The following is a 26,603-nucleotide window of genomic DNA, read 5'->3' on the forward strand; positions in this document are numbered from 1 at the left end:
AGTCTTCAACTATTTCAAAATAAATAATCATTTCAACCACACTTGAACTAAAACAAACAAACAAACAAAGATAAGCAAAGCACGCCAAGGTCAAGGTTGTGCTCACGGTCCTGCAGCCTCAGGCTGCGCCTTGCGTGCAGCCATCACACCTGTGCACCCTGGTCCCGTTTCCTCCCCTAGCCCAGCGGCCTGGGAGGAGCCGAGAACAGCGCCCTGTGAAGAAGATGATCCTCTCCTTGAAGATCAATGACCCTCTGGTCACCAAAGAAGGTAATACGCCCCTGTTCTGGCATTCTGAGAAGGTCGTTGAACAAGCAGCCCTCTCAGATTTGAAAAGCAAACGAAACACCACAAACTGGAGGCTCGCTATGCACAGTGCCTCCTTGGTAAACACAGCTCGGAGGCGCAGGGAGGTGGGGAAGGAGGCTGGGCCAACTCGGGGAAATGAAAGAAGAGGGGAATTCTGCTAAAGAAAGGTGCTCATCCTTGTAAAGAGGCAGAAGCAGGCTTCCCAGATGGACCCGGGAGGGACAATGTCACTGCCCTTCTGGGCCAGGCGCCCAGGCAGCGCTCTCAGGCCCACCCTTGCCCTAAGCATTGCCACCCCCCCCTGCCCCCGCTTCCCCCCAGGGCCCCTTCCTGGCTGCCTTCCAGCAGCCCAGAGGGCTTCCTTGGGCTCAGCCTCTCCCCCTCCCATCCTGGCCACTCAGAAATACCTACTGACAGGCATTAATACAACCTGCTGTCACGTGCCCTCAGGAAATCGTCCAGCCTCGTTGGGGCTGGTTGTCCTCAGAGTGCCTGGAATGCACTCCAGCGCTATTTGGGATCAGGCAGGACTTGGAATAAGCCGAGTCCATCTACCCCTAACTGGGGACTAGCGCATTATCCTGGCTCTTCCCAGGGGTCCTTAACCTTTTTGAAGACCCCAGACTCTGAGGAAGGCTTCCCTGATAGCTCAGACAGTAAAGCGTCTGACTGCAATGCGGAAGACCGGGGTTTGATCCCTGGGTCAGGAAGATTGTCTAGAGAAGGAAATGGCAACCAATCCACTCCAGTACTCTTGCCTGGAACATCCCATGGACGGAGGAGGCTGGTAGGCTACAGTCCATGGGGTCACAGAAAGTTGGACAGTCTGAGAACAACCTGCTGTTAAGTACGTCATCTCCAAAGAAAACAAAGCGTGCGTTCTTGCACACATGTTGGGCAGTGACCACCTCCCTGTCCAGGCCGTGGACCGCCCAGGTTAGGACAGAAGCCCCAAGGCCCAGACTCACACAAGATTTTTCATAAGAGCCCTATTTTCTGTAGCTTCATCCTCAACTGCTTTGGGGGCTGGGAGCCTGGGCAGCGTCTGCACCCAGGTCGGAGTGGGCGCGTTCTGTCCACTGCATCTCGCCCATCCCCAGCTCGGGACGCTCTTCCAGCATGCTGGTGGTCAAGGGTGGAGGGGGGGGCACCTGGACGTGGGGGACACGGGGCTGCAGAGCCCCCAGGCTGATGGCTGGCCCTTGGATGCTGCCTCCCCAGCCTTCGCCACGGCCCTGAAGAACCTCTACATGCGCGAGGTGAAGATAGGCCTGGATGACGTGCTGGGCGTGCTGGCCGCTGCTCACATCCTCCAGTTCAGCAGCCTGTTTCAAAGGTGAGGCCGCCCAGCCTCCTGGTAGAGCAGCCAGGACCCCGAGGGCCCCAGGGGCCCAGAACCTACCACCCTAACACCTCCTGTTCCGATTTGCTCAGACAAGGTGGTGACATCACTCTCTCATTGGTGGTCCCGACCCTTCCTGCTCCCCCTCGCCTCAATGGCCCTGGGCCAGATGGACTTGGCTCAGCCATTGATTCAACCACACCTTTATTCATGCATGTGTTCCTTTAAGAATGACTTCATGGGCTTTTCCAGGACACCAGAGAGGCAGTGGGCGCCTGATGGGGAGGGTCCCTGCCCTCTGAAGCTCCTGTCCAGCTGTCTCCGGGACACTGGGAAGGAGTGAAGTGGGGTGGTGTGAAAGGTGGGGGATTCGCAAATGGAAATTCTGTGTTATATAAAATTAATTTCAAGTAAAATTGGTACCTGCAATTTGAAGAAGCATTTCTTAGAACTCCCCCCTACCTTTTTTTTGTTGTTGTTCAATCGCTCAGTCTTGTCAGACTCTTTGTGACCCCATGGACTGCAGCACGCCAGGCTGCCCTGTCCTTCACTATCTCCTGGGGTTTGCTCAAACCCATGTCCATTGAGTCAGTGAAGCTATCTAACTATCTCATCCTCTGCTGCCTCTTTCTCCTTTTGTCCTCAATCTTTCCCAGCATCACGGTTATTTTTTTCCAATGAGTTGGCTCTTTACACTTCTTTTTTTGGTATTGTCTAATAATCCTACATTCCATCAATGCTTATGAAAAGTAAGTGAACCAAATGGAAAAGCATTGATGGGATTAATTTTTCTCGAATATTCTGTCCCTTCTCTGGGGATTTTCCACGGATGTGTGCTTATTACTCTCACATCCTGAACACAGCGGTGGTTTCTTGTAGCTCTTTGATTTCTTACTTCCTGATGCAATTCAGTAGACAGGAGATCTAGGGCAGGGGTGCTCTGCCTGGCTTGTTTCACCACCCTAAGCTTCCGTTTCTTCATTTGAGGGAATGAATGAATGGACTTCCCATCCTAGCCTACAGAGGACATCCGCAGCTCTGTAAAAGGCAGGGGCAGGATCTCTTCCAAGGACCTTCAACTCACTTTTAATAGAATTCACCTCGCCAGATTCAACCTCACAGATTTTTTTTTTTTTTTAGTCAATGCCTCATTTCTGGGGTCACCTGAAATAACTCTGGCCAGATCCTCAGTCTGGAGCATCTTGAAGCCCCATTGGTGATGCAGATGCCACTTGAACCCAGGGGTGCAGGCTGTCAGAGGTCTGGTTGTGGTCGCAGAGGACACACAGACAAGGAACTCCAGCATGTCGGCCTGGCCAGACTGGTGGGTGGCTGGGAGATGGGAGGTCAGCCGTCATAGGCAGGGACAGGTCGTGGAGTCTCGAGGTGAACCAAGGCGTCTGACCTTGACCCTGGTCCAGGTTTTCCTGAGAATCCCCACTCCCCTGCCATTGTGTGCCACATGACTTCAGCTGCACGTAGCCTTGTGACGTATCACCACTACGCAATCGCAGCTTCTGTACACAGGTGTTTCTGAGTGACTGGTGCCATGCAGGGAGATATCTCTGACCCCGAATCTGGAAGGCCAGCTTCCCTCCGGCCACCTCCTGTCTGTGAGCCTCGGCTGCGGTACTGGGTGTCAGATTCGAAGCCCCGTGGTCCTTCTGGAGCCCTCGCTCTGGCTTATCTGGGGCAGAGTCAGGAATGGCAGGTTCATCCTTTCTTTCCTCCTCCACATGCCTTGTAGGGGGAGGGCTCCAGATTCTGAGCCAAGACTATCATTCCGCTGATGGGCAAACCTGGGCCTGCCTGGAGCTCATGGGCCCTCCCTGAGATGCTGCAGATAACTGTGGTGGGGCTGGAATCCTTGCTCAGAGACAGGTGGGCCTGACACCCAGCCGGGGTGGGTGTTGCCTGCCTTCGAGAGGCTGACGGTGCAGCTGGCAGGGATGTGGCAGTGCAAGCCTCGGTGTGCATGTACACATGAGTGTGTGTGTGTGTGTGTGTGTGTGTGTGTGTGGGTGAGCAGAAGTCCCCCAGGTCACTCTGATAGCATTGCCACCCCAGGTACGTTGGATGGGCTCTCAGAGGCCATCTTGGCTGAGATCCCTGCCAGCACGAAACCGCTGCTCCTTAGACGCACACATCAGATGCATCAGTGTCTGCTTTGACACAGCTGGGATCATAGTTACTGGTTGTTGCCTGCACACACACACACACAAACACACACACACACACACACACACACCCTCCCGAAGGGTCACTTGTGTCCCTCCAGGCTCAGGGCTGGCAGGACATTTCCTTGCCTCCGTGCAAAGCTCCCATCTGTAAGTTACTGCCTGGTGCCGCTAGACCTTCCGGAAGTGGAAATCCCCAGCCCCTCTGAGTCCGGAGGCAGCTGGCCTGGGTAGCCTTTCCCTGTCCTCGGGTCTGGGAAATCTGGCCATTCCAGCCCCGCCCAGCCAGGGAGGCTCACGGTGAGGAGGGGGACCATGGGGGAAGGTGTGAGGAGCACTGATTTCTGCGTCCTAGCTTCAGACCCAGCTAATTCTGTCCGCGCATCCCCGCTGGCAAAGCCAGCACCTGAAAAACACCGAGCGTGGTGAGGGGTGGGGCCTGAACCTTCCACACGGCCCTCCTCACACCGGGTTTCCCCTTGCTGATCTGTGAGCTCGGCTCCCGGCGAGCCCAGGAGCCCCAGGAGCGGAGGAGCCTTGTACATGGCAGGTACTTCCAGAACCTGCTGCAGAGGCTGCCGCAGACGAGACTCTTGGGATGCATGTATGCTGGGAGGGCTGCTTCCTGGAAGTCTCTAGCTTCAAGGAGGCAGAAGCCTCAGGCTGAACGAGGGTATGACAATCAAAGCAAAAGGAACACGTGGGGAGAAGCAATCAGGGAGAATTCCAAGAGGAGGTGGTACTTGAGCTGAGCCTGGTAGGAGTCCAGCTGTCAAGGATGTAAGAGAAGGGGGCTTTGGCCGATGAGGGCATAGAAACTGGAGCTGCTTGGTCACTGAGAATCAATGTGGCTGGAGTCAGGGAGGGACGTCGAAAGATGATGGGAAAGGTGGGTGGGACCGTTAGGGTGACTGCAGGTCATGCAGACCTCGAAGGCCATAGGAGCAGGTTCTACCTGGTTTTGCCAGCAGAGGAGAGCCTGAGGCTTGGGAGGGGAGAGTGACCAGAGCCTCTCTGTGTTATCAGCTTTGGGATACAGCTGTCATAATGTGGTCACCTGTCTGTATGTTTACTCAACGTGTGCTGGGCCCACTGGCTTTGTTCTTCAAAACCCAAGTGCCTCAAAGGGTGCCTGGCACCCAGTAAGTGTTCAGATCCTTGTTAAATAAATGAACCAAGCTCCAATACTTGGCCACCTGATGCAAAGAGTCGACTCAGGAAAAGACCCCAATGCTGGGAGTGATTGAGGGTGGGAGGAGAAGGGGTCCACAGAGGATGAGATGGTTGTATAGCGTCGTTGACTCAAGGGACATGAGTTTGAGCAGACTCCAGGGAGATACTGAAGGACAGAGAAGCCTGGCATGCTGCAGTCCATGGGGTTGAAAGGAATTGGACAGACTGAGCGATTGACTGAACAACAACAAGTAAATGAGGCCTAGGTGTGAAAAGGATGGAGATTTTCATCAGAAAGTTGCTTTTTCAATCTACTCTCATACAGAGAGGAAATAGGACTGGAGGCCCCTCTAAGAAGCTCAGCAGTGGTCTGTACAGGAAAAACTTGCCTTCATCAGGAAGACAACCAAATGTCATCCTGACTAAAATTAAAACCTAGCAAGGTGCTTTTCAGCTTCCCTTTGGCTCAACGGTAAAAAATCCTCTTGTCAACACAGGAGCTGAGGGTTTGATCCCTTGGTTGGGAAGATCCCCTGGAGAAGGAAATGGCAACCCACTCCAGTATTCTTACATGGGAAATCCCATGGACAGAGGAGCTGGTGGGCTACAGTCTATGGGGATGCAAAGAGTCAGATGCGACTTAGCGGCCAAACAACAACAGCAAGGCGCTTTTAGGGGCTTAATCTCTAAACAGTAATACTTCTCCTTGGTGCCAAAGCTACTCTGTTTTCTTCAGAAAGATTTGATCTCAGAGCTCACCTCCCTTAGCCCAGAGCTCTTTGCAACAAGCCTTGCTGGTCTTGCCCTCCAGCCCTATGTCCACGATCTTAAAATAAGGTGCTTCCCCTTGCATAAAAGGACTCCGCTGCCGGCATGCGGTTGAGTAAAGGCTCTGGGGCTTCTCACTTTCCTGAAAGTAGCCCAGGCCTTCCAGGGACAGTGTTCTCTCTCTGCAGGTGTGTGACCGTCATGATGAGCGGACTCACGCCGAGCACCATCAAAAACTTCTACCTGGCTGGCTGCAAGGTGAGAACAACCTGGCAGGCACACAGCATCTTGGGGACCCTCAAGAGCACCCAGACTCTGGGATTTCAGCGCCAAAAAATCTGTCTGATGGCACCAACCTAACAGTGCCCACCTTTTGCCAAGTGAACAATTAGAAAAAAATCATTTTGTCTTTAAAGGAATAATTTAACATCCCTTCTCCCCCCCAAATAGAAAAGCTTTAATTGGGGAAGGGGGCAGGAAAAGGGACAGCCTTTCTCATCAAAACAGCAGACAGTGTTCCAGGACATTCTTGGTGGAACTGAGGGAAATGCATCCCACTTGGGCCCAGTCAGTACATCAGGGTTGGCAATAAATGATGTATTCTAGCTCTCATTATCAGAGGAGAAAAGTGAGACCCAAGGCCGGTAGAGCTTCCATGATCAGTCAGACATCGGTCCAGAGATTTCGGCATACAAGCCCATGTAGCTAGTTGCATTTCAGCATGCAAGCCCACTTAACTAGGTCAGACCACTTAACTAGTTGTATGACCTCAGGCAAGAGCAGGAATGTTGGAGCCTCAGATTTTCCACTGGTGAAATAGGAATAATGATGAACCAACCTCATAGGGTAGCAGGATGGATTTGAATCAACCTAGTACAGCGCCTTGAGCATCGCTAACACTCAGAAAATGTTAGTGCCTGTGTTTTGAAGAGGTTTGAGCAGGGCTGCTGCAGGGCCTTTCTAAGAGCACGCTTGTTGGATCATCATATTCCAGCAGAGGGCGCTGAGATATCAGGGATTCCTTTCTACCTTAAAATTATTATTTTTTTGCCTGCACCCTCGGCAGGTGGAATCTTAGTTCCCTGGCCAAGGATCAAACCCACACCCTCTGCAGTGGAAATGCAGGCTCGCAACCATTGCACCACCAGGGTAAGTGCCAGAGACTCCTTTTTCAATGGGTGTTTCCTGTCTTCTCAGTACAACGAAGAGCCCCTCACCACCGCCTGTGAGAAATGGATGGAGATGAACTTGGTCCCTCTGGTGGGGACACAGATCCACCTCCGGAAAATCCCAAAGGAGCTGCTCCACAAAGTGCTGAAGTCCCCCAGGTCAGAGCTGGCTCTCAGGAAGGAGCCTCTGGGGTAGGAGGTGGGGATGGCGGGGGGACGGGTAGGGTAGATGGATGGGGTGGGGAAGTGCCGAACTCACACCCCTGCTGGATATGTGCAGTGTGCAGTGCCCCCTCCATCCCAAATGTCCCGGCCTCCTGGACAGCCTGGCCTCTGGAGGGGCCAAAACGTGGGTCCTGTGCTCAGGCAGGGGGAAGGATGTTGTTCAGCAGAGTAAGGATCCTTGGGGTGCCCGCTGTTTCGCTGTGAAAGTGTTGGTCGCTCAGTCATGTCCAGCTCTTTGCGACCCCACTGTCTGCAGCCCGCCAGGCTCCTCTGTCCGTGGGATTTTCCAAGCATGAATACTGGAGTGAGTAGCCATTCCCTCCTCCAGGGGATCTTCCCGACCCAGGGATGGAAGCTGGGTCTCCTGCATTGCAGGCAGATTCTGTCTGTCTCACCCACCTGGTAATGAATTAAGTGATTGCGTAAATAATTTTTAAAGTTCTGTCAATATTAAGATGCATGCATCATGGAAAATTTAGAAACTTGGGAAAAGGGGGAAAGAAAAAAGCTCTCAGCCCTAAATCAGTTTCTGTCTCCAGCCCTGGCCCCTTCCCTTAGCGGCTCTAGACCCAGGCATTCCACTGCCTGTATGGCCTCTCTGACAGTTAAGGCTAAGCGCTGATGCTTGGTGCTCTTGTCCTATATGGCGCCCCTTACCCCAGGTTCCTCAACCAACTGTCATGCCCTTGGGAGTCCTTCTGGACACCACTTCATCCTCCCCCAAAGAGCACTCCATCTCTGTGGGCCTCCGCGTGGGCACCAGCCAGAGGCCAAACCTCCGCATCTCCCACCTGGATCAGCGCAGGGCCGGCTAACCCAGGCTCGTGCCTGCTCTTAACCCCCCTTCCAATCAAATCGCTAACCCAAAGGTCTTCAGCTCTGCCAGTTCGGCTCCTGTCTTATCCACGTGACCACCACAAGGCTTGCCTTTGACTCCAGCCAAAGCCTTTTAGGTTATTTCCAATGTTTCACTGATATAAATAGCACCTTGGTGACATTCTTCGATATATATTTATTTTCATCTCAGATTATTTTCCCACATTGCATTCCTAGAAGTGAGGTTCCTAAGCCAAAGGCACTTTAGTTTTTATTAGTGTTTAAAAGTATATTTTACTTGAAAATAGTTTCAAGCAAATTAGATAACAAGAATAGTGCAAAGGCCCTCTCAGTACCCTTTACCCTGTTTGGTTCAGTCTCTGCTCTGTTTGCTCTATCTTTTGCATCTGTGTGTGCCTCTTAGCACGTGTTTTTTAATCCTTTGAGGACAAGTTGCATACATCATGTTCGCTTAACTCTGAATACTTCAATGTTTCATAATAAAGAGAATTTTTCTAATATAATCACAAGGCAGTTAACAACTTGAGGAAATTTGACACTGATGTAATACCTTAAGATCTTTTACTTAACACTAACCTTCATAGCATCCTTTTTCCTCCAGTGCAGGATCTGATTAGGACCACATATTCAATAACGTGACCTCGGGAACTCGGGTCCTAATGGCATCCCCAGGCCCTGGGTGGGCTCCCACAATCATTTTTCCCTGCTGTCCATGGTCTGTCCAGAAGCATGTGCTCTCCACCCTCCATGGAGCAAAGGTTGTGCAACCCTTGAAGAAAAGATAAACAGGGCAGCCCTTAGACTTTTTGTAACACTGTCCCTCCCTTGGAAAGTCTGAGCTGTCCTTCCCCCGCTTGGTAGCATTTAACCAAGAAAGGGGAAAAAAATGACCACAGCCAGCATGGTAGCAATGGCATAGGCCCCAGAAAACGCTGGCTGGGCAGGAAAAGAGGTCAAGAACATTACGTGTCAAGTGTCTAGACTCACAGGTTTGGGGAGACATGACTGATGTGGAAACTGGGTCCTGCTCCTCTGGCCCCTCCCCAGGAAGTGGCTGTCAGCACTGACGGTGCCAGGCTCTCTGGGCAGAGGCGGGGGTTGGGGGAAGCCTGCATGACCTCGGGCATATCATTAGCTCTTGTGCCCTGGAAGGACCACACTCTCAGCTCGCAGACCTCATGCTCACTTCTTACCTTCCCAGGTGAACTCTCCCCACCTGGTTGCTGTCCTTAAAGCTGATGTCCTGCCTTAAAGCTGGAGGAGGGAGGTGGGGAACAGAGGGCCAGAAAGAGGGGCCCAGGCCACACCCAGTGCCCGGGCACATGGTTAGAAATTTACCTGGCTCGTGCTTCTCATCTGAGTGTCTGGTGGGCTTGGCACCACAGACCACACCTGATTAAGAAGAGACCTTTGGGCGAGTTAACTTTCACCGAGCGCTTCTGGGTGTGTGCTGCGCTGTGTGCACTGGCCCTTTTAATCCTCACAACCCTATGTGGTAGGTATGATCATTGTCCCTAAGATAGGAGGGGTAATAAAAGGCAGGGCTGGAGCTCGGGGCTCCAGGCTCCAAGGTCCAGGCTCCCAGCCTCATGGCTGCACCGTCTCCTCGTGTGTAGCAGAAGCCAGCCCAACAACCGGAGCTCAGCGAGATCTGGACTGTCCTGGGAAGTCACGTGGCCCAGAGGAGCTGTGGAAAGGCCAGCCCAGGGTCAGGGATGGAGAGTCTCTTGGCCCCACTTAGCGTAGACTGTGACCCATCCCCGGCTTGTGGTCATGGTGTTTGGGTTGGAAACAATGTCCATCTCAGCAGATGTTTCAACTTCGAGGCTATTCACCTTGCCCAAAGTCCCTTTGACCTCATCTTCCTTTGGGTTTTCTTTCCATCTTGTAAATGGCCTTCAGTAAAATACACACAGTTTTCCTGACCCCCTGGGCCTCTGGTTTTCAGTTAGTTTTCTTCTTGGAGGTCATCACTCAGTGACCCTGTTTCATTCACTGTAATATTATGGAAGCTTCATTCCACGTTCTGTTTTTCTGGAAGCCAGTCTCCATGTCGACTTAGGAGGGTAGAGAATTCAGAGGGTTATCTATCCAGTTCTAGCTGCACGAAAAGCTGCCCTGCAACCAGGGGGAACATGTTCTTCCTCCGTGACTTCCTGTCTATGATACAAGGAGTCTCAAGGGCTCAGGAATTTCGTGGGAATAGCCACTGCGTCCTCTACGGCATCTGCAGCACCAATGGGCTTCCCTCTCAAGTGTAGTATTTCCCAAAGCTATTCATTGGAAGGACTGATGCTGAAGCTGAAGCTCCAGTATTTTGGCCACCTGATGCAAAAACCTGACTCATTAGAAAAGACCCTGATGCTGGGAAAGGCTGAGGGCAGGAGGAAAAGGGGAGAACAGAGGATGAGCTGGTTGGATGGCATCATCGACTCAATGGACATGAGTCTGAGCAAGCTCCGGGAGACAGTGAAGGACAGGGCAGTCTGGTGTGCTGCAGTTCATAGGGTCACAAGAAATTGGACACAACTGAGTGACTGAACAAAAACGCTTCTCTGGCTAATAACAGCACCACCTACCAGTTATGAAGCACTGGGGAGTATAGAATACTCTGAGTGGGCAATCAGGTCTCAGTCCTACAGCAACCCCTTTGGAGGGTGTTCCTTGTGGTTTCCCCCTGCAGAATGGAGATCACAGGAAAGGATTGCTCCCCCCTTGCAAAATGAGAGTTGAAATTTGAACCCAGGTCTGAGTGGCCTCAACACCCTTGGTTATTATCAGTCCACTGATGTGCTCTGCTCCAAACCTTCTTATTCCTTATTGATGGCCAGACACATGGGTGGTCATATGGTCATATTTTTTGTTATAAAAAAAGTTACAGAGGTAGGCGGATAATACAAAATATAGTTGGATCCATCTCCTCAAATGAACACATGGTAAAGTTTTGTCATAAATTAAGAAATGAAACATCCAGCAAAGCAAAAGTCACCTTCCCCAGCCCTCCCTCCACCTCACAGCCTTATTCTTCATCTTTCCCCTTGTCTTCCTCCCCCTCCTAAAAGTCAGCCGAGCCACTGTTGTGGATTTGTGTGCCTCCAACCCATGAGATTGCATGCTTGCTTACATATATGTACATGCGAAAATTATGCACAGTATGGTTTTTGCAAAGGTTTAAATTTCTCGTAGTGATTGTGACATTCTGCTACTAGTCACGAACATCATGTGGCTTATTCTCTCCATGTTGATATTTATGTACTTAATCAGCATTTTTCATTTTAGTTGTTGTACAGGGCTTCAGCGGATGAACAGACAGCAATTTTTTTCATTCCCTTTCTAACATCTTTTTGTTTGGTGTGGCTTCCTGTTTCGCTAGGACTATCAGTGCTGCAGTGGGTAACCTCGCTCATATTTTCTTGTTCCCTTGGACACGGCTTTCTCTATAGCCTATATTCAAAAGGAGCATTTATGGTTTATATGTAGTTTTCTCACACACACAAAATAGAGGACAGTATCTTGTTAAAGGCATTTTTACACCCATTACATCCCAGTGGCCGCTTATGAGCCCCTGTAAACACATGTAGAGCAGTCCAGATGTTTGCCTGTGCTGGAGGGAAGTTTAGGATCTCTGTGAGTTCCATCTTGATTCAGATCATTAGAACTCTTAGGTAAATGAAAAAATATTTGAATGTCCTCAGTGTGATTATTTCCTGTAGGAACTAATATTTTAGGATTAATGCTTGGATACTTGGGTTTCCCAGGTGGCTCAGTGGTAAAGACTGTCTGCCTGTTCAGGAGACACAGGTCTGATCCCTGGGTCGGGAAGATCCCCTGGAGGAGGAAATGGCAACCCACCTCAGTATTCTTGCCTGGGAAATCCCATGGACAGAGGAACCTGGTGGGTTACAGTCCTCAGGGTCACTAAAGAGTTGGGTACAACTCGGTGACTAAACAGCAGCTGATACTTGGCCTAAAAACTGAGGACTTTATTTCGACAATTATCTTTCATCATAAAATTATAACCAGGGTCCTTATCCGTGGAGCTCCTGATTACCCCCCTCTTTAGTAAGATCTCAAAGAAGCTTCTGTGTGTGGGGCCCTCAAGTGTGGGTTCTGCAACAGAAGCCACGGAGCCCCCCAGCCCAGCAGTTGTTGGAGTCCTTGCAGAGTTCTTTTTGGGAACCTCGTTCCAGGAGGTTCTGTGAGCTCTCCCCTCCTGCCTCTCCATTATTGCCCAGACAGTGTCAAATTCAGTCCTGTCTGGCCACAGTCAAAACCAGTGCATCTGTAGGTCCCTAAAAACAAAGAATAGGAAAGAGACTGTTCTACCGCATCCAGAAATAGTGGGAGAGGTGGGAAGATGACATTCCCGCCGCCCTTGGAGTCCCGATTGAGCTTGGCTTCCACCCATCACGACCGCTGACGTGGTGGGTGAAGAGGCTGTGATACATTTTGAAGCCAGGGTACACCTCCAGGGTCAGAGACAGAAAATATCAGTGGGTTTAAGAAACGTTGCAGTGACTCCTTGGAGAACTAAGTCATCAGAGGCTGTGAGAGGAGCTGTTTGGGAAGCATCCTTTACAGAGCTGACTTCATGGACAGCAGCATTCTCTTCTTGTCATCCCTTATTTCTTGATTTATTCTCTCCCTCTCTCTCTCTCTCTCTTTTTTTTTTTTTTTTTGTGGTGCTGCACAGCATGTGGGATCTTAGTTCCCCAACCAGGGATCAAACCCACACCCCCTGCACTGGAAGGGCAGAGTCTTACCCACTGGACCGCCAGGGAAGTCCCCCTTGTTTCTTATTGAGATGCCTTGTGCCGCTGCAGGCACTGTGGGCTCTGGAGCCAGGATCCAGCCCCACCACCTACGAGTTGGAGCTGCTGTCCTCTGAGCCCGTTACTGTGTCCAGGAACTGTGCTAGGCAAGCTGTGTGTGTGGTCAGCTCAATGTGTCTGGGTGCGTGTGTGTGTTAGTTGCTCAGTTGTGTCTGACTCTGCAGCCCCGTGGACTGTAGCCCATCAGGCTCCTCTGTCCATAGGATTTTCCAGGCAAGAATACTAGAGTGGGTTGCCCTTCCGTTCTTCAGATGATCTTCCTGGCCCAGGGATCAAACCCTAGTCTTTTGCCTTGCAGGCAAATTCTCTACCATCTGAGCCAGCAGGGAAGCCCAGAGCCAGCAGGGAAGCCCAGTCAGATCAGTAATGGTCCCCCAAAGATGTCAACATCCCAGCCCCTGGAACCTGTGAAAATGTTGGGTTGCACAGCAAAGGGGAATCAAGTTTGCAGTGGCCCCAGGATAACCCTGAGTTGGGGAGGTTACCCTGGATTTCCCAGGTGCCCCTAATGGAATCACCGGATTCTTCAATGTGGGAGAGGGAAGAGGAAGAGTCAGAATCAGAGGGAGATTTGAAGATGCACCTGGAAGATACAGGAGGGGGCCACAAGCCAAGGCGTGCCAGTGGCCTCTAGGAGCTGGAAAAGGCAAAGAAATGATTCTCCCCTAGAACCTCAGGAAGGAGCACGCCCACGCCCACACCCTTATCTTAACCCAGTGAGGTTCATTTTGTACTTAGGGATTCTGCAACGAAAGACTGAAGGCAAAAGGAGAAGGGGGCAGCAGAGGATGAGATGGTTAGATAGCATGACCGACTCAATGGACATGAATGTGGGCAAACTCCAGGAGATACTGAAGGAGGGGAGGCTAGCATGCTGCCGTCCCTGAGGTCTCAGAGTCAGAAATGAATTAGTGACGGAACAACAACAAATTTGTGTTGTTTTAAGCCACTTGGTTTGTGGCAGTTTATTACAGCAGTGACGGGAAACTCATACAAACCCGCCTCACACAGTCTCCATAGTACAGTCAGTCTCCAACATACTTCAGGCTTCGAACTTTCAAAGCTGGGAGTGTGCATTCATTCATATCCAGTCATGTGAGTTAGTTCACGTGCCTGGCATACCTCACATGTGTGCACCCTCTATAAGCAATTGTGTTTTTGTGTACTTTACTGTACAATACTGTATATGGTACAGGATCTTTGCTTCAAGTCTAGGATGTCTGGAAACAAGCATAAAAGCAGTGGTAAATCGCTAATTGTGTTAGTTGGGTACCTAGGCTAAGTCTGTAGGAAAGTGTAAAAGTGTTAGTTGCTCAGTCGTGTCCGACTCGTTCCAACCCCATAGACTGTAGCCTGCCTGCTAGGCTCCTCTGCCCATGGAATTTTCTTGGCAAGAATACTGGAGTAGGTTGCAGGGATTGAAAGTTTGTTGGACTTAGGGACAAATTGGACTTCCGAGCTCGCTCTCCAAAAGAGCTTTGTGTATGTAGGGGACTTACTGTATCCTCTTAGCAATGGCTGTAATCGCTGCATTACAGATGAGCGAGTTGCAGCTGCAGGGCCAGAAAGCAGCCTGCAAGAGATTCCACAGCCAACTTGGGGCAGCACTGACCCCTGCCCAGGTCTGACCTCAGAACTGTGTGACTCTGGACAAGTTATTTCTCAGCTGGGCCCGGGACTGGAATATGACCAATGAGGCATTCACCTTGGGTGCAAAATTTAAGGGACACCAAATCCTTCAGCCGTTGAGATAAAGTATATCTTAGTGCCACATTTTACAGTGAAAATTAACATGATGAACAAAACATTAAATTTTAAAATAAACAGGGTCAGTCTCAATAGTATCCACATCTATAAAGTATGAAAGTGGAAGTGTTAGTCATTCAGTCGTGTCTGACTCTTTGCAACCCCATGGACTGTAGCCCACCAGGCTCCTCTGTCCATGGAATTCTCCAGGCAGGAATACTGGGGTGGGCTGTCATGCCTTTCTTCAGGGATCTTCTCGACCCAGGGATTGAACCTGGGTCTCCTGCATTGTAGGCAGATTCTTTTCCGTCTGAGCCACCAGGGAAGCCACATCTATAAAAGTAAGAAATATATCCCAGCTTTGCAGGGTTACTGGGTGGAATTTAATAAGAGGACAGATGGAACCACCTTGAGAACACCGTCTCCTGCTAGGAGCTCATTCAATGAGATGGTCATGATTTTACAGTGCACAGCAGGTGGGTGAAGGCTCAGGTTGGCTGAAGGTCAAATCCCAGCCATGCCAGTTACCAGCTGAGTGACCGGAGCCTTGGTGTCTCTCTGTGAGTCCACACACACACTCAGGGTGGCGTCGCCTCCTTCCTGAACTCACTCTCCACTTTTCATTTCACACGCACAGCGTCGTTTTTGCTGCTCCTCAACTGACTTCTCAATCTTTTGTTTTGGCCAGGTTGTTTACTTTTAGTGAGTTTCACCTTCTGAAAACACTCCTTTTGTGGGTCTACTTGCAGCTGAACAACAAAACTCAGACGTTTCCAATGTACGAAACCGTGTTGATGTTTTTTAGCAGGTAACGTAACTTAGTGCTGATTGATAAATTGTGGACATACTGTTTCTTTGCTCATAATACCATGGAGGAAGCGTTAGTGATACTGTTTTTCATAGTATCATTCAGAGGGCTTACAATGCAGTTTTCTTAAGGGATCTAAGATCATGGGATAACTTTGCACCGCTAGATCACTTTGAAAAGTGTATAATAGGGGTTATGAGACAGTCATGTGCGTCTGTGCCACGACTGTGACAGTCTGTGTCATGTCTGTGACAGTCACGTGTTCTATGTCAAGTAAAAAACATGATACAAATGGTACTTTTTTTTCCCCTCAGGAAAATCACCATTCTGTATTGGCCTTGAGTTTTTCATGCTTAAAATATACCTAAATCAGACCAGAGCATCCTGGTTTGTGTTTCACTAGATAGTAGCATTCCGAATGTCCGATGAAAAAGCATTTGAACTTAAAAGGACTTCATAGCATTAATCTAGTCTCTTAGACTCTCTAAGCTTATAAATTCTATAAGTTATATATCTCAACATTTCAGTGAAAAATGACAATTACAGAAAGAGGGGATATAGGTATACATATAAATGATTCCCTTTGCTGTACTGCAGAAACTAACAGAACACTGTAAAGCAACTATACTCTAACAATTTTACTATACTCTGATAATTTTACTATACTCCAATAATTTTACTATACCCCAATTAATTTTAAAAATAAATAACTATTAGAGGATAAGGATGGGCACCATTTAATTATGCTTACTAAATGCAGCAAATCTGATCAGTACTTTCTATTTGTAATCTCGTTTAATCTATATTGTACTTGGGGCTGGTTTTATTATTCCCATTTTACAGATTGAGGAAACTGAGGTAGAGATGACTGTCTTGTCAGAGATCATACAAGTGATAAGGGATTAGAGCCTGGCTTGAACCCAGACTTGCCAAATGCCGAGAAGCTTCGCTTGCCATTCCTGGAATGAGAGGGTTCCTCTCTTGCGCATGCTGCAGGTTCAGTAGTGAATCCCCGGGTTTGGTGTTCAGAATAGTCCTGAGGCTGCCGCCCGGTTCAGTGCTGTTATTAGCCACTTGCCTTGCAGCGCATCTTCTTCCCCTGCTGTGTCCTCCTCTGCCTGTGTTTTCTATCTGTTCAGCCCATTAGCAGTGTCAGCTTGGGCAGGACGGGGCCCAGGAACAGTAAGCTGAAGGTGAGCACAGTAACCTATTTTGCTTCTCTTTGTTGCTGTTTAGTCCCTCAGGCGTGTCCAGCTCTTTGTGACCCTGTGGACTGTAGCCCACCAGGCTCCTCTGTCCATGGGATTTCCCAGGCAAGAATATTGCAGTGGGCTTCCATTTCCTTCTCCAGGGGATCTTCCTGGATCAGGGATCAAACCCCCGTCTCCTGCCTTGGCAGGCAGATTCTTTACCACTAAGCCACCTGGGAAACCCATTGTGTCTTTTTAGCCTCTATTAAAACCTTGCAAATACTCTCATATCATCCAAGCTGGTGGCTGAGTGTGGTGGTCCTATGGGCAAAGACAGCACCGGGAGGATCTACCCTAGATGGACTGTCTTTCCTTCATGGGCAGGCTTACCTTCTGTTCCCCACATCAGCAGTGATGGGGGCTTCCAAGCAAGACAAGGTGTGTTCAAGGAAATCAGGAGGTGCCTTTCCTTTTGCACAAGTGCATTTAGCAGAGAAACACGCCTTCCACATATTCATCAGCACGTTGACCTGCTTATGCCAAGTTTCACTGGCCTTGTTCCAAAGTAGTTAATCCTTTCCTAGAACATCTGTGCACCATGTCAACTAAAGAGCCCATTTTTTCCTGTGTTGTTATCGGGGGAAAGCAGTATTCATTGCCGGAATGATAGGTCCTTGCTTAGCTTCTATATAATTTGCTTTGAACTCAAATGTCTTAAATCCACACTCCCCCCCCCCCCACCAACTCTTTTAATAGCCCAAGAGGCACTTTTTCCAGTGAGTCATGCACACCAGGAAAAGTCACTACTTGGCACCAGGTTAGCTCTCCTACTGGAAACGTCTAGAACCGGGAGATAGGAAATGAGCTAGAATGTAGGTGATTCATTTCAACTGTTTTTCACTGGGAGAGGAACAAGTGGAAGTGAGGGAGCTGAGGCATGTGGCCCTGAAAGTGAGGATTCCTGGGCCTGCCTGAGCTGGGGTCTTGAAGCTTCCTCCTGCCTGGGGGTGGGTCTCACAGTAATAGCTTCTCCATTCCTCCCAAATCCACAGTGATTCCATTTTGACCCCGGACCTCAGCCCTCTGCGTCGTGCGTTTCTCCAAGGCCCCTGAGCCTGCAGGGATTCCTTGTTGGAAACCGTTCACGTGTTTCCAAATGGCCTCCCTGCCCAACCTGAGCAGTCGGGATGGTATCCTATACCCAGCGCTGTATTCTCTGACTGCAGTCCTGCTAGCCTGCCCAGCTGCCTTGCATCCCTCCTTCCCTCCCCCTCCCTCTCCCTCCGGCAAGTTTGGTGTCCTCCTGGGAGAAAAGACGAGACAGTTCTGGACCTCAGATGCTCTTGCCCCTGGTGGTCACCCAGGCTCACCCCCAACTTGGAGGCCCATGGCCCGTTTTTAGGACTATGGGTGGCTCGCCTGCCATCCCAGCTCGCTCCCCAAGCTCAGAACTGTGGCACCCACAGGCGCTCCCTGGTCAGTGGCTTCACCTCCCAAATGCGTGTCCTGGGTGTTCACTGGAAGGACTGATGTTGAAGCTGACGCTCCAGTACTTTGGCCACCTGATGCGAAGAGCTGACTCATTTGAAAAGACCCTGATGCTGGGAAAGATTGAAGGCAGGAGAAGGGGACAACAGAGGATGAGATGGTTGGATGGCATGAGTTTGAGTAAACTCTGGGAGTTAGTGATGGACAGGGAGGCCTAGTGTGCTGCAGTCCCTGGGGTTGCGAAGAGTCCGACACGACTAAGGGACTGAACTGAATTAAGCCAAGGGATCAGCAGTCTCCCTCCCCGGCACCCCTACTCCAGCCAGCTGGAGTTGCCTCCTCTTCTCTGTCCATCCATGGAGGGGACCCCGTGGGAGTTTCAACCACTGGTTCCCACTGAACAGCTTGGTGGGCACATGCATTCTGCCTCCCTGGGCATGTCAGGGAGGCATGAAAGGGAGGGTTTGTAATCCTTTATTGCGGCCCCAGCTTACAGAGCACCATGCTGAGCATATAAAAGCTTAGGGAAAGATGAGATTCCATCAAACATTCATCAGAGAAGTGGGTCTTACTATGCCGATGCCAGACTCAGAGAACAGCATGTCTGCTGCAACTCAAAATAAGAGGAGTGGCTGATAAATCTGCTTATTTATTTATATATGTATTTAGGCCACACCCTGCGGCATGTGGAAACTTAGTTCCCTTACCAGAGATGGAACCTGCGCCCCCTGCAGTGGATAAGAGCAGAGTCTTAACCCCTGGAATGCTAGGGAAGTCCCTCCATCTTTATTGATGAGTAGGGTCTCTTTGGTGGACTAGACTAGGAAGAGTTCTAAGGCTTTCATAAGGTTCAGTGAGAAATAATGCCTCGCTAGGTTGGTGATGCCGACCTAGGACATGAGCAGGCACTGGCGGTGCCCAGGCTCTGTGTTGGCCTGAGGATCCTCAGGGCTGAGCTTCAGAGCTGCTGGCCTGAGTGCTCGGGCTTCGAGAAGGCACCTCTGCTCCCAGGGTGGAGGAGGGAGACTTCGGGAAGCCATGGTCTCCAGAACTGAGTCACCAGGAGAGCTGAGCTCCACAGTCCAGTGAAGACAGAAGGAACAGCTAGGCAGGGAAGTTTCCACGGCGGCTGATGGGGACACGCCAGGAGCAGTGAAAGGTGGGGCAGAGGAGCAGACCTCGGGAGACACTACACAGGCCTGGGAATGAGAACCAAGGAAGTTGGCTGTCTGGCCCCATTTTTACAGTTGCATCTGTTGTTGAAATTATTTCAATGACAGAGTGGTTTAGAAGAGAGGTCAGAGTGGACCTTCACAGTACGGGGATCTCCGCAACGGGACTTTCGTAACGTGACAGCAGCGAGACTAGCTGCCTGAATGTCAGACCAGCCAAGAGTAAGGCTGAGCTGCAGCTCGGGGTTCCAGCTGGGCCAGCAGCGGCCCAGCGTCCAGGAAGGAGGGTTTGGAGCAGCAACTGAGCCAAAGAGACCAGACACTCCTTTGCTCATCTGTCTTGGCAATGTCTTGAGCTAGGAGGGAAGGCATTTGAGTAGTTAACTCCTTCAGCACCACTGTACCTGCAAGTAAGGATGTATGTCCAAGTCTTTAGTACTCGCTCGTGCTGTTTTATTCCTCTATTTTTTTTTTCATTCATTCAACATAATTACTGGACATTTTCTCTATGCCAGTGGCACCAACGGTGGCTCAGAGGGTGAAGAATCTGCCTGCAGTGCAGGAGACCCGGGTTCGATTTCTGGATCCGTAAGATCCCCTGGAGAAGGAAATGGCTACCCGCTCCAGGATTCTCACCTGGAGAATTCCACGGACAGAGGAGCCTAGCGGGCTACAGTCCATGGGGTCACAAAGAGTTGGGCATGACCGAGCGATTAACACTAATGGGGACACTAGTGGAAAGTTAAAGGGGTAATTCATTTCCTTATCACCATGTTTAAGAACGTCTTCAAGCTTATTTTCATTTTTGTCTAAATACATCAATGTAGAAAGGGAACATGCATGTGTGTGCACGTACCTGCGCACACACACACACACACACACACACACACACACGCACAGGCACACAGCTCAGCGCACACAGCCTGTTTTCCTGGCAGTAGTTAATTTAGACAAACAAATAGTCTGTCCAGAATTAAATTTAACATTTCCTTGTAAGAAAAACAAAAAAAAAAAATGTAAGCAAAACCATTGCCTTCATTGGTCCATGGAGGAAAAGTCATCATTTCATTCCACTTAGCAGTCTGAGAAGCCCAGGGGAGCTGTAAAGACTCATCCATGGGAAAAGGGCCAGAGGCAAATTTTCCACTTTTTTTTAAAGTACATTTTTCATCAAAATATAAAACATACAGCAAAGTTCACAGACCTTAAGTGAACAGCTCAATTAATTTCTGCAAAGTGCACACACCTGTTTGGTTACTCACTCATTCCCACTTTTGCAACCCCACGAACTGTGGCCCACCAGGCTCCTCTGTCCATGGGATTCTCCAGGCAAGAATACTGGAGTGGGTTGCCATGTCCTCCTCCAGGGGATCTTCCCAACCCAAGGATCGAACCCGTGTCTCCTCCATTGCAGGCGAATTCTTGACTGTCTGAGCCACCAGGGAAGCCCATAACCAGTACCCAGACCAAGAATCAGAACTTGACCAGCCCCCTAATGTGTCTTATCTCAGTCACTATCTCACACCAAGGTAAACAATATCCTGCTTTCTTTTTCTAGGAGGTTTTCTTGGCTGCTTTTGAATTTTATATAAATAGAATCTTAGAGCATAGACTTTTCATGTCTGGCTTCTTTTACTCAACAGTACGTCTGTAAAATCTATTCAGGGATGAATGGCCAGGGAGGGTAGGGGCTTACTTTTGCAAATTGGTGGTGGAGCTGGGTGGACCTGGGCCGCCTAGATCTTCAGACACAGCCTTTGAGATCTTAGAGTTAAGGGCAAGTCATGAACAGACCTGTTTTTCTTGTCTTTAGCTGCTTTATTAAGCCCTAAATGGGTCCCTCGCAGACACTGCAAGGGTGGATTCCAGCAACCTCACCAGAAGGAGGTCATTGAAAGCAGTCAGTGAAGTCAGTTTCCACCCAGTCCCAAATATTAGATTTCTCTGACCTCTGCAGTTAAGTCTTCTCCTTCCTAGTGAAAGTAATAGTGCGAGTCACTCAGTTGTGTCCAACTCTTTGTGACCCCATGGACTGTAGCCTCTGTCCATAGATTTCTCCAGGCAATTCCCTTCTCCAGGGGATCTTCCCAACCCAGGTCTCCTGCGTTGCAGGCAGATTCTTTACCGTCTGAGCCACCAGGGAAGCTCCTCCTCCTTCCCATGTCAGGCCCAAATCTGACCCAATTTTTACAGAGCTTAAGGACTCCTCCTGGAAGTCTTCCTGGATCTCACCTGCACGCTGGACGGATTCCTTCTGAGTTTCTTGCAGAGAGAACAAGAGCATGTGCTGGCTGTGCGTGTGCACCCTGGTCTGACAAGCCCAGCACCTCCTCACATATACCTCTCAACTCACATATACCTCTCAACTCACATATACCTCTCGAGAGGAGCCTCCAAGGAGAGCCACCCAGCCATGCCCTGTGTCCCTAGTGGCCCAGCCCTCAGGCGTCTGGAATGAAATGCACTATAATGCTGAGTGCCTGGTCAGACAGAAGCCGTGCATCTCCTGTGATGAATGGATGGCGTTTACAGATGTAACCATGCAGTGTTCATAAAACTGGGCAACCGTGGTGTGAAACTCAGATCTCTTTACAGGAACATTCATTTTGAGGTATTCCATGAGTCATGGACATGCAGGTGGTTAAGTTGTTCTCTCAGAGTCACTCCATTAAGCCCTATGCAGGGAGGTTCATATATTTCAAGTCAGGATTTCTCATGACCTGACTTTTGCATTTCTTGGTTTGATTTCTTCTCTGACTCTGACCACATGGCTCCCGTCTCCCTCAGCTTGGCTTCCAGGAAATTGAATCTCCTTCTTTTCAAGGTGCCTAAATATCATTGATTCCTATTCCTTCCTACCTTTGTACTTCCTGGCTTCTTGGCTTTCCACCCAAGATGTGCATGCCTGCTCAGTCACTCAGTCATGTCTGACTCTTTGCAACCCCAATGGACTGTAGCCCACTAGGCTTCTCTGTCCATGGATTTGTCAGGCAGGAAAGAATACTGGAGTGGGTTGCTATTTTCTACTGCAGGGGATCTTCCCAGCCCAGGGATCAAACCTGCATCTCTTGCATTACCAGGCAGATTCTTCACCACTATGCCTGGGAAGTGGGAAGGGAAGCTACCCGGGAAGCCCTTTTACCCAAACTGGGTGAACCCCAAACATCCTCTTCAACCATAAGAGTGGAGACTTTGGAGAACACAAGGAATGTGTCTGAATGCAGGAGGCCTTTGCAAAGGGCAGTTAGAGTCATTATTAGATAACATTTCTAGTCTCAGTTCTGCCTTTGGGCAAAGGTCAGGACCATCTTCATCTGCCTCATCAAGATGGCATTGACTGCTCTTGATAAATGACCAATAGGACTTGGCCTGACAAATAAGCATGGCAACAACAGACAGAACCCCGCGAGGATTTAGGAAAATTGACATAGAATAGCCTGGTCTGTGCATGCACGTGTGTGTGATGTTATATGCGTGTGTGCACACACATGCACTGGGCTGGAGCTGCATTCCTAGGAACTACAGGTAAGCGGAGGGGTGGGATGGTATGATAGGCTGGTGGGTCGGCAAGGACCAGGTCATTCATCTGGTTAATTCACTTAACAATATTGCAAGCTGGCGGAAAGCCAGACACTGTAAAGTGTGCTGTGAACATGAGTAAATAGAACAGATGAAAATCCCCATCTTCACAGAGTTGACAATCCAGGAAGCAGGGCCAAACGTATTCCATAAATGAGGTGTGTGTTGAAAGGTGTCAGCCCTGAGTCTGAGTCCCACTGCTGCTGTTTACTGACTGGAGGTTAACAATGCTCCCTCCTCAGTCTGACGTAGGTTCATTCTGACTCAAAGCAGAGGCCCAGCACGGCACTTGGCAGGATGCCCTGAACAGCAGTGACATTTGGTGGGTGATGGTGGTGCTGGCGACATTCAGAGCTGTTGTTTCTTTACCACACTTTGGTGTCGGGAGCTGAGGGGAACATTTCCTGCTTCTTGGGTTTCAGAAGGCGTCCGGGTCTTCTGCACCGAGTTACCTTTTGAAAAAAAGCCCTTTCCCTTGTGTATTATTGCCCCAAGTCTGTCATGCATTTCAAGCTTCACTTTAAAATATGAAATATTCAAACATTTCTCATAGAGACGAAGTAATTTTTAACACCAATTTTTTATTGAGGTAAAAAACATAAAACTGACCATAAAAACATAAAAATGACCATTTTACTCGTTTTTATGTGTACATCTCAGGGGCATTATGTACATTCTCACTGTCGTACAACGGTTCCCATCATCCTTCTCCTGAACTTGTTCTTCCTAAACTGAAATTCCGTACGCATAAAGCAATAAATCCCCATTCCTCTCTCCCTCCGCCCCTGGCAACCAGCATTCTATCTTTGTCTCTGTGAATTTTACTGCTTAGGAACCTCATCTGCTTCCCAGGTTGACTCAGTGGTAAAGAATCCGCTTGCCAAGCAGGAGACACGGGTTTGAACCCTGGGCCAAGAAGATTCCCTGGAGAAGGGAATGGCAACCCACTCCAGTATTCTTGCCTGGGGAATCCCACGGACAGAGGAGCCTGGTGGGCTACAGTCCATGGGGTCTCAAAGAGTCTGACACAACTTAGGATTTAAATAGCAGCAGGAACCTCATATAAGTAGAGTCATACAGTATTTGTCCTTTGGTGTCTGGCTTATTTCACTTAGCATAATGTCTTCAAGTTTCCTCTATGCTGTAGCATGAGTCAGAATTTTAGAGTGTGCATTTAAAAGGCTAAAAGTTGAAGTGCTGGACTAATGGGGCTCTGAGTCTGAAGGGTAAATGATTCTAACTGATGACAGGATGGAGGAAAGGAGAAGGTCATGGCTCACAGCAGCTCTAAAGCGACAGCCTGCACTGGTCTGATGGAGACTTTTCCTCAGCGCTGTCTTTCAGGAGGTCAGAAGGAGGGATTTGTTCCCAGTGCCTTGTGAGCAGAACCCAGAGGTGACCTGAGCGTGTCTTTCAGAATCAAGGATCTATGAACCATCCTCCCTAAGGGGCTCATGCTCCAAGGGTTTCCGATGACCTTTAAGAGTCAGATACCATAGCCTGAAGCTTTTCTCAGAAACGTTAGTCAGTGTGTCCAACTCTTTGACCCCATGGACTGTAGCCCACCAGGCTCCTCTGTCCATGGAATTCTCCAGGCAAGAATACTAGACTGGGTTGCCATGCCCTTGCTAACCCCAAAGTGTCTGTACAGACAGAGCTCAGCACCAGGGGAAGCCAGGCCAGCCTTTGAGTCCACCAAACAGTGATACGAAGGGGCTCTGACTCCACAGCCAGCTTCCCCACTTCATGTGACATAAAGAGACTGATAAGTGTGTTCATCCTTGGCCTAGAAAATCCAGATGCCACCCCTCCCCACCCTGACCAGCGGAACTGAGTTAGATTAATATGTTCGGGCTGTCTCCAGAAGTCTCGACAGAGTCCCGGCTCTGCCATGGTCCACCCCCTTGGCTCTCGGGGTAAGATTATGCCCATTGATTTGAGGGGTTGGACCACACACACCACTCAGATATTTGGGGAATATAGAGAATTAGCAGCTGAGGCCACTGTTTACTTCCTTTGAGGTGGCCTGGAGCTCCATTGAGTTAGAGGGTGGCAGCTTTGGACAGCAAGGAGATAAAACCAATCAGCCTTAAAAGATATCAACCCTGAATATTCATTGGAAGGATGATGCTGAAGCTGAAGCTCCAATACTTTGGCCACCTGATTCAAAGAGTTGACTCATTGGAAAAGACCCTGATGCTAGGAAAGATTGAAAGCAGGAAGAGAAGGGGATGACAGAGGATGAGATGGTTGGATGGCATCATTGACTCTGTGGATATGAGTTTAAGCAGACTCTGGGAGATGGTGAAGGACAGGGAAGCCTGGTGTGCTGCCGTTCGTGGGGTCACAAAGAGGCAGACACGACCGAGCGACTGAACAATAAGTGATAATGAATGCCACCAAAACCCTGATCGTGCATTTGACCAGCTCCAGTCCAGGTCTCTTTCCCTGGGCGGAGGAGACGACGGTGGTAATTGAGAGGACCAGAGTGCCACTGGGACCAGCAGCTGGGCCCAGCACTTCACAAGAACTGTCACCTCCACTTCTCCCAGGGAAGTACATGTGGCCATTGTCCCCCCGGACGGAGAAGGAGATGGAAGCCTGGGGAGGCGGGATCCCATGGCTGACGGCTGGCTGCCCCAGGACTGGAACCTGGTCGGTCTGACTCCAGGGCCCGAGCTCAGGGACCCCAAGCATGGCTGGGCAATGGATGAGCTGACTTGTGACCTGGCCAAGTCAGCCACCATCAGTGCCACTTCCTGTGACCCAAGGGGCCTGTCTCAACAAAACCCTTCCAGAGTCCTCTCGGGGAGGCGGTCTCTCCGTAGAGGTTCTGGCTGATGGTTGTTAGGTCTGAGTGCCTCTTGCAGGGAGCCTCGGGTCCCTCCTTACCCTCCCAGCATCCTTCCCACAAGCTGTGGAGTTGGCACCTGGGGGCTTCTGAGCTGGAGGGGAAATCTGCCTTCTAGATGGTCCTTTCCCTTCTGGGCTGAGACCATATTAACCTGCAGCTCCAGCAAGTTCGGTCTTCTCCCGGGCTGCTCTGAGTTGGGGGCGCCCTTGCCGAGAGGACAGGCTTATTCCTCAGAGCACGAATCTGGACGGGGCTGCTGTGCCATCAGCCCCTTCTTCCCTCCTTGATGCCTGAACCTGCCACGATGCTGCCCAGCTTCTTCTTCCATTAAATGGTAAGAGAGAGAGAAGGAAGTGGCATTCAAATCAGAAAAAGGAGGCAAGCAACAGTGTTTGGTCCAGCAAAGAGGTCCGTGTTTCTTGGGGTACTGGCATGGCCCCCACTAGCCCAGCTCTTACTGCCCTAGGTAATGGAGGGCTGGTTTCGGGACCAATAGCCTTGCACTCCTGGAAGTATCAGCCTTTCTTTACTTATGCCTGTCCATCCACTCCAGAGATAGGTCCCCAGTGCTTTCATGCTAAGCTGCTTCGGTTGTTCCAGCTCTGTGCAACCCTATGGACTGTAGCCTGCCAGGTTCCTCTGTCCATGGGATTCTCCAGGCAAGAATACCGTGAAGTGGGTTGCCATGCCCTCCTCCAGGGGACCTTCCTGACCCAGGGATCAAACCCTATGTCCCTTATGTCCCCTGCATTGGTGGGCAGGTTCTTTACCACTTGCACCACCTGGGAAGCCCAGGTCCCCAGTGGATTCTAATAGTCATTGAATTTGCATTCACTCACTCATCTTCATGCTCCATCCCTTCTCCCAATGCCTCAGCATCCCTGATCTTCTCTCCTGGGACCACTGCCATGAAGGAGTTGGAGAGCCCCAGGAA

General features: G+C 50.0%; 1 protein-coding gene across 1 annotated transcript in view; it reads left to right on the forward strand.

Annotated features, from left to right (window-relative positions):
- BTBD16 (BTB domain containing 16) overlaps window positions 1–26,603 on the forward strand; it is a 66,480-nt gene that overhangs the window by 22,990 nt on the left and 16,887 nt on the right. The window contains exons 6-10 of the mRNA XM_060404594.1: window positions 181–270; window positions 1,531–1,645; window positions 5,958–6,027; window positions 6,967–7,097; window positions 15,267–15,386. Coding sequence (XP_060260577.1) covers window positions 181–270; window positions 1,531–1,645; window positions 5,958–6,027; window positions 6,967–7,097; window positions 15,267–15,386 — 526 coding nt within the window. The remainder of the gene's footprint in view (window positions 1–180; window positions 271–1,530; window positions 1,646–5,957; window positions 6,028–6,966; window positions 7,098–15,266; window positions 15,387–26,603) is intronic.

This window comes from Ovis aries, chromosome 22 (genome assembly GCF_016772045.2).
Source record: "Ovis aries strain OAR_USU_Benz2616 breed Rambouillet chromosome 22, ARS-UI_Ramb_v3.0, whole genome shotgun sequence".
Classification (NCBI taxonomy): Eukaryota; Metazoa; Chordata; class Mammalia; order Artiodactyla; family Bovidae; genus Ovis; species Ovis aries.